This window comes from Erigeron canadensis, chromosome 7 (assembly GCF_010389155.1).
Source record: "Erigeron canadensis isolate Cc75 chromosome 7, C_canadensis_v1, whole genome shotgun sequence".
In the NCBI taxonomy this organism is placed as follows: domain Eukaryota; kingdom Viridiplantae; phylum Streptophyta; class Magnoliopsida; order Asterales; family Asteraceae; genus Erigeron; species Erigeron canadensis.
The window spans coordinates 34153786-34160720 of record NC_057767.1 but is presented as its reverse complement, the minus strand read 5'-3'; the positions used below and the strand labels follow the sequence as shown (position 1 = coordinate 34160720).

At 36.5% G+C, this 6935-nt stretch overlaps 2 protein-coding genes across 2 annotated transcripts; both read right to left on the bottom strand.

Moving 5' to 3' along the window:
* On the bottom strand, positions 1–1942 carry LOC122609384. The gene is made up of 2 exons (XM_043782431.1): positions 1471–1942; positions 1–1301 (listed from the first exon to the last, which is right to left on the bottom strand). The coding sequence occupies exons 1-2, from the start codon at positions 1940–1942 to the stop codon at positions 1–3; spliced, it is 1773 nt and encodes a 590-aa protein (XP_043638366.1).
* On the bottom strand, positions 1943–6345 carry LOC122609383. Its single transcript, XM_043782430.1, has 9 exons — positions 6249–6345; positions 5869–6162; positions 5092–5172; positions 4768–4989; positions 4539–4658; positions 3986–4427; positions 2869–3809; positions 2244–2784; positions 1943–2126 (listed from the first exon to the last, which is right to left on the bottom strand). Exons 1-9 carry the CDS (start codon positions 6343–6345, stop codon positions 1943–1945), a joined length of 2922 nt encoding a protein of 973 aa, XP_043638365.1.
* Positions 6346–6935: the final 590 nt, after the last annotated feature.

The following is a 6935-nucleotide window of genomic DNA, read 5'->3' as shown; positions in this document are numbered from 1 at the left end:
TCATATTTTAAGTCTGGTGCCATTACATAATCCACTTGGTTGATCTATGTTTCTAAGTAACATAACGGGGACACCTACTTTTAGAACCAAACGATGGTGTGGTATGCCAGAAACCTTAATACTATTGAGAAAATCTTGAGTGTACAACTCTTCGTTAAAATTGGATCCCTCATCTTCACATATCGAATCTGCACTCAGATAGACTTTGTCCTTACCAGCAATTTTTGACATGACATGCTCATTGATCATATCAACTACTTCATGCGTAGGTGCAAGAATAGCTTTGTCTTGAAAAAAGGATGGATCCGACATATTTGATGAAATGTCAGGATAAACTGAATCAACAATAGAATCAATGGGTTTCCTCCCTTCATCTTTTATGAGGATGTCATCTGGTAATTCAATTGTGGCTTCACCATCGTTTGGTTCATTGACTGTGCCATTTCCAATATCTAGAATCCATTCAGCAAATTGTCTTATTTCTTCCAAGTCAGTAGATGCCCCAACTGTCAACCTCATATTTTTTGTGAGCTTCAAAAGTTTACAATGATGCCATAAATATGATGACTTCAGAGAAGCCATAAAAACATCCTGCCTTGACGCATTAGGGAGAACCGGCAACACCCGTCTAAAATCACCACCAAATACTACAACTTTCCCACCAAACGGTTCATTCATGCTGTTCGGGTTGGATGATCTCAGAATGTCCCTAAAAGTCCTATCTAAAGCTTCAAAGGAATGCTTATGAACCATTGGGGCTTCGTCCCAAATAATGAGTTTTGTTTGACGTATTAGACCCGCAAGATCACTATCCGGACGAATACAACAGAATGATGTTTCAGTAATATTAATTGGAATAGCAAACCTCGAATGAGTTGTTCCACCACCTTCAAGTAATAGGGCTGCTATTCCACTCGAGGCTACATTCAACACAATTTCTCGCTTGGAGCGGATTGCAGCAGCTAATGTTTTCCAAACAAAGGTCTTACCTGTACCACCATAACCATTCAGGAAGAAAACACCTCCTTTGCCCCTATTTATAGCATCCATTACAGTGTGATATACGGTTTGTTGTTCATCTGTTAAAGAGGAATAAAGTTGCTCATGCTCAGTCCTTAGCAATCCAACATTATATGTTGTCGTCTCGTCATCAACCAATCGATTTCCTTCAAAATGAATTTCAGTATTATCTGGATGTGGCATGTTGTTAAAGTTTGTCAAAGAAGAACCATTCCTTTTCAACAGCTCCTCGATTTCGTTCAGTGTCAGACATTTCAACTCATCATCCTCTAGTTCAAGATCTGTGTGTACATATATATAGAGAGAGATATGTAAACATGAGTCGACTTCAAAAAGTAAGTATTAGTTTAAAAAAAATATAACACTTTCGAGCCTGAATAATGTTAGTACTTTGCTTCTCACGTTACAAAGTGAGAAGAGGTAATATATATAACTAAGTAAAATGATAACCTGGTCTACGATGTATACGCCTTTCCCTATACAATATGTCCTCCGATAGCAACTTCCACGTTGTGTTCCAAACAGCAGCAGGCTGGGTAAGGCTTCCTGACATCAAAAGCATAACAAACATTGTACGGAGAAAATGACCAGAAGCAGATTCACTGGCCTCCTGAATGCACTGAATGTATTCATTGTCATCTTCCAAAAGTCCTAACTCGTAGCAAGCCTCTTGAAAAGTTTGACACTTCTTGCCATTAACCGTTTTTATATCTTCATATGACGTTGGCCCCATGACGTGATTCAGCAAGATCCTAAGATAAAATAAGTGACCGTGTCTAGGAGAACAATGATGAATCCTTCCTATAGGCTCGCCTCGTTGTCTCCTTTGCCATTTCTTATCTTTTGCAATCCAAGTAAACTTTTCTGCAAATTGAGCATAAGTTAACGTTTGTGCCAAGTCATCAACCTTGTTCATTTCCATCTACATTAAAAACTTGGTTGAATTAACAGACTGGCTCTCAAGGACACACTCCTCAAAAGTATCTGGATCAAATACAACATTTTGTTGTTTTTCCAAATGATACGGAAGCCTAATTACCGCCGGATACCTCTCATGAATATCGAAGGCATATATCCTCCAGTCAGCCTCACACGCAGAAAGATACCTGTTATATTTTCATGTAAACCAAAAAACAGGTATGAAACAGGTAATTTACACTATGTAGATATCCTAATTTCTGAATGTATATAATACATGGCTACAAAAATTCAATTAATCATACCTTGCATCGAAGAAGTCCTTAATTTCGTCTTTTTCTTCATCATACACTCCTGCTGTAACTGGATCGGGTCCCTTGTTCATGTATTTGAACAAATATCGGATAGAGCCATGCTGATTGCACCATTCCGTATTCATATGAGCTTGAAACATTTTCAAAAGTGTGCCGTTATAAGGAACAACATAACTATTGTCCAAGGGGACATTGCTTTTTAAAACACTTCGACCATTATCACGCCTTCTGTAAACTGGATATCCATCTTTGTCGACCGTTGTATGTTCAATAAATTCTTTTGGAAAATTTTTGGAACAACTGTTGGTCTCGACCATACATGGAGAATTCGGATTTGCTTTACCACAAGGACCATGCATCATAGAATCCGTGACTAATTTATGCAAGTCAGGTTGAGTTTCTTCATCGAGGATCTCTGCAGAAATGATGCGATCAATGTCAGCGGGTTCTGGCAATTTGTAATCCGCACCTAAGAAAAGACAAATATGCGCATGTGGAAGACCTCGTTTTTGGAACTCTATGGTGTACACATCTGCCATATGATTAAAAAAATGTATTTAGGGTCACAATTTACAATTATAGCAATGATCATGATGTAACGAACATGCGAACTTACATGCTTCAACTTTCCCAAATAAATGATCTTCTTTAAAAGTCTTCATCAATCTGTCCAATTTCATCTTAAACATTCTTGCAATATAGTCTCCTGCATCCTCTGGACTAAGCCTTTCATCTGCCAATACTCTTACAAGTTCCGGCCACTTTGGGTTGCAAGTAAATGTTATAAAAAGGTCTGGATAACCAAATTTTTTGCAAATTGCCATTGCATCAAGGTAGTTTTGCATCATATATCTCGAACTTCCAGTAAATGAGGAAGGTAGTATTACACGCTGCCCAAGATAAGTCGCCTCTGTATTACCTTCATTTACTGCCTTAACTAACCTATCGTAACTTTCACTTCTAAGGTTACCTTGATTGAACCGTATGTATGATATCTTTTCCGACTCAATCATGGTGTATGCATCAACCAAGAATTGCTGAAAAAGTTTTCTAGACTTTAGTAGCAAACTTTGTAAATGGGGTCTGTGTTGGATCATGTATGCAAAAAATTGCCGCATCGTTACTTTGCTGGCTTTGCTTGTAGTCAAATCTTCGACATTATTGTGATATATGTCTACACAGTAACCATCTTCTGCATAAGCGAATATCAAGGGATACTGAAGAGCAAGGTACTGCGGATGTAGTTCACTTATGTGTTGCAGATCACCAGAATGACTTTCGATGATGATATCTCGTTTGTCAAACGAATAATCAATGTCACCAGGTACTAAAGCTGCAATTTCTGGTGCAGTTGGGAGACAGTAAGTCCTTCCATCCTTTTCTCTGGTTCCAATGAGTTTCAGCTTGAATGATTCGCTAGGATTTTCTTCATACCTATCCCTGGCAAGGCGGAAGGTGTCGACGAGTGGGTTGCAGGCGTCCAACATTTCTTTAATCTCCTTTATAAGATCTTTGTCTAATGGTTGAATTTTTCTGGACGATGACGGGTTGTCTTTGCTGTTGATAAAGAATTAAAAAAAAATTATGACAATAATAAAGTATGCTAATGAAATATGGTGAAGACATAAGCTGTTATACAAAAAAATCTAAGTATTCATATAAAACTTAGTGATTGGGCAATTTATTTAACTTATATGTATGCAGTTAGATTCCATTAATATTTAGTAGCATACCTCACCGCATTCAATCTGTGTTCAACCTCATTTGTAGTGTCATAGATGTACATTTGAGAAAATATTGGAGGGGAATCACCAACAGGAACTAAACCGCCCAATCTATGACAGTTCTCGCCTTGGATGCGAAATACGTTAGGACCACGTCCCTTGTTAGCTTCTTTGTCTACTCTACCACCCATGGAAGTAAAAGAAAACATGGTATTGTATCGACGAATATTGTCCAAAAAATGTTTGCTTTTTGGGTGGTTGCCTGTGTACAGCTTCATCAACAATTCAGGAGGGTCTTTCGGGAAGACCGGAAGTGATATCTTGCCACCCTTACAACACAATGTATATGATCCGGACTTGCCTTTCCCACTACCTCTCAAAGTCTCGCTATACCACAACATTGCTCCACAGGATTGACAAGGGTAAATTGGATCTCCTTCATCAATGTACTCTGTTAAATGAAGAAAGATTAATATTGTTATTGCAAAAAGTATGTAGTACCATAGAAGATACCATTTTTTAAAAAAAAGATGTGTTTAAAATGGAGTCTTAAAATGTTTACCAGTAGAAATGCCCCTACGTGAATTGTCATTCGTGTCATCATCCTCAGCATCAAAATCAAATCTATGTGTCTCTGAAAAATCAAATCTGGTTGCATTGATATTCTGACCACTTTGATTTCCTGCAACTTTTTTAAGCACATGAAATGGAAACATTGAGCTGAAAGTATAAATTGTGTGACAGTAAAATAAGTTAATAAGTCGTGATATATTTGGTAACATGGGTAAAACCATTTGATGTATGTCGGCGTTTGGATATCTTAGCGTCTAATATATCTTTGCAGCGCTTTCGTGCTTGGGTAAAACCTTTAGCTCTAACAATATCAATATTGATTTGTGAGGTGTTGGCAGACGATCGACTTTGATGATGTAGGTTTGATTTTCGTTTGCTTCTTTGTACAGTCCCAGATGAAATCATATTAACAGGCAGTGTTGGTTCCAATAAAGTCGATCCTTCATGATAAGGAATCACAACATCAATAAAAGTATGAAAATGGTTTGCTGGTTCCTCTAGATAGTTAATATATGGTCAATATAAAAAAATAAGTCGATTACCATGCGACAGGAGTGAATTTGGAGGCACTAAAAATGAAGGAGAGCTAAATGATGAATTCTTAGCTGACGAACATCTAAGACCTATAAGACGATAATAAGCTTAGGTCTAATAAGTACAATAAATCTGATCAAAACGAAACATAACCTTGTTAGAGATAAAAATAGAAATGTATGCTGGTATATTTCAACCAAATAGTACGTTTGTTGATCCCATCAGTGTGAATTTCATATTTAAGTGGTCGGTGTCATATGCAGAATATGGATTGTGCTGTATAGAGCTAAAGTATAGCGGGATTTCAATCTCTACATATGGTTTTTTTTGACAAAATAAATATGAAAGTAAACAACATACCAAGTTGAGGAATTGTTGGAGTACACGGTCCTTCAATAGAGATTCGTTTTCATTGGTCTAATATGCTAGCTGGAGAAACCGTAAGGTAGTACTTAGCATAAATATTAATAGGGTTCTGTTGTGAAGATTTATCCCTTAGAGATGCTCGACGACTCATCCTTGCTTGTAATGTATGGTCCTGAGGTATTGGAGTTATAGTAGCGTTTGTGCTCAGTGCTCGCGCATTTATTTGATTCCATGTATTCGTTACATCTTTGAGAGGTTGTATGTGACTAACACCTCGGGAACCTATACATTTATGCAATAAAAGATATTTAGCTTTATCTCCTAATATTGTATGTTCCGTGAATAAATTATATAACCGGAGTAAACGTCATGGTAAAGAAAATATAGCTTCATATAATAATCGATATTAGATATCATACCAATGTGCGGATTTTGAACACTACTCCATGTTCCAATGGCTATGCCTTTTCCTTTGTCGAGTCTGGATGATGGAGTCGCCAAAGAGTAGGAATTTGCATTGCTAGTACCAGATGAATTAGTAGTAGTTGATTGTTTACCGGTTATAGATGTACGACGATCTATCCTCGTCTGAAATGTATGTTCTGCATAACCTGGAGATTGAGATTTGTTTGTGATCGATACCCCTGTATTTTTTTGAGGCAATGAACTTGTAACATCTACAGGAGGCTGGACATGACTGACTGAACGGGAACCTAACAAAATTACACGTTTCGTATAAAGAATATAACCATGTTCAAGTCTATATATCTTAGTTATATAACTGTAAGAGTCGAAATACCTGATACGTGTGTACGATCGAAACTGTGTTTTTGTTTTTTTGCATCGAGTATTTCCTTCCGATGTTGTCTTGCTTGGAGACCAAGATTGTAACTCATGGTTTCTTCGTATACGCGCAGAGAAGAAAATGTGTGTATATTACTAAGACTGTGTTAATCAATGGCTATGGAAAAGGAAACACATATCAATTGGTATGTTGTTTTTTCCAGAAGGTTTTTCTAACCTAAATTAATAATTCAATTTGTTATATTGAACTACTATTTTTGGCTGATACGATTTTTGCCCCAATTGAGTACCTAAACAACGACAATTTAGGGGAATTATTTAGGTGGATTTTTGTGGTGCCAAATATTAAAATAAAATATTGTGTTATATTTTCCATAATTATATCCGAAAACATAAAAAAAAACACCAATGTATATAAACATTTAGATATAATACATTAAGTATTTTTGGTTATAAAATATATTATGGTTATGATATTTCAATGTCTCTCATCTATCTAGTGTTCAATATAAGTCGTGTGACATATGGTCAATATAAGTCGTGTGACATATATGTTTGGATTTAATGGTATTTGGGTTTTAAACGATGGTTTATTTCAAATTTAAAAGTGTGAGTTATTAATTTTGTGCTAATGGTCTTTGTTAAATTTGGATGAGTTATCATTCTGACCTTTTATATAATC

Excerpts from the sequence above, each read along its gene's own strand:
- LOC122609384 (XM_043782431.1), bottom strand. The coding sequence starts at position 1,942 with ATGGAAATGAACAAGGTTGATGACTTGGCACAAACGTTAACTTATGCT. Across the intron at positions 1,302-1,470 it reads GCGTATACATCGTAGACCAG|ATCTTGAACTAGAGGATGAT; the intron begins GTTATCATTTTA and ends ATGTACACACAG.
- LOC122609383 (XM_043782430.1), bottom strand. The coding sequence starts at position 6,345 with ATGAGTTACAATCTTGGTCTCCAAGCAAGACAACATCGGAAGGAAATA. Across the intron at positions 5,173-5,868 it reads TGTTCAAAATCCGCACATTG|GTCTTAGATGTTCGTCAGCT; the intron begins GTATGATATCTA and ends ATCGTCTTATAG. Across the intron at positions 4,990-5,091 it reads AAATTCACTCCTGTCGCATG|GATCGACTTTATTGGAACCA; the intron begins GTAATCGACTTA and ends CTTATCATGAAG.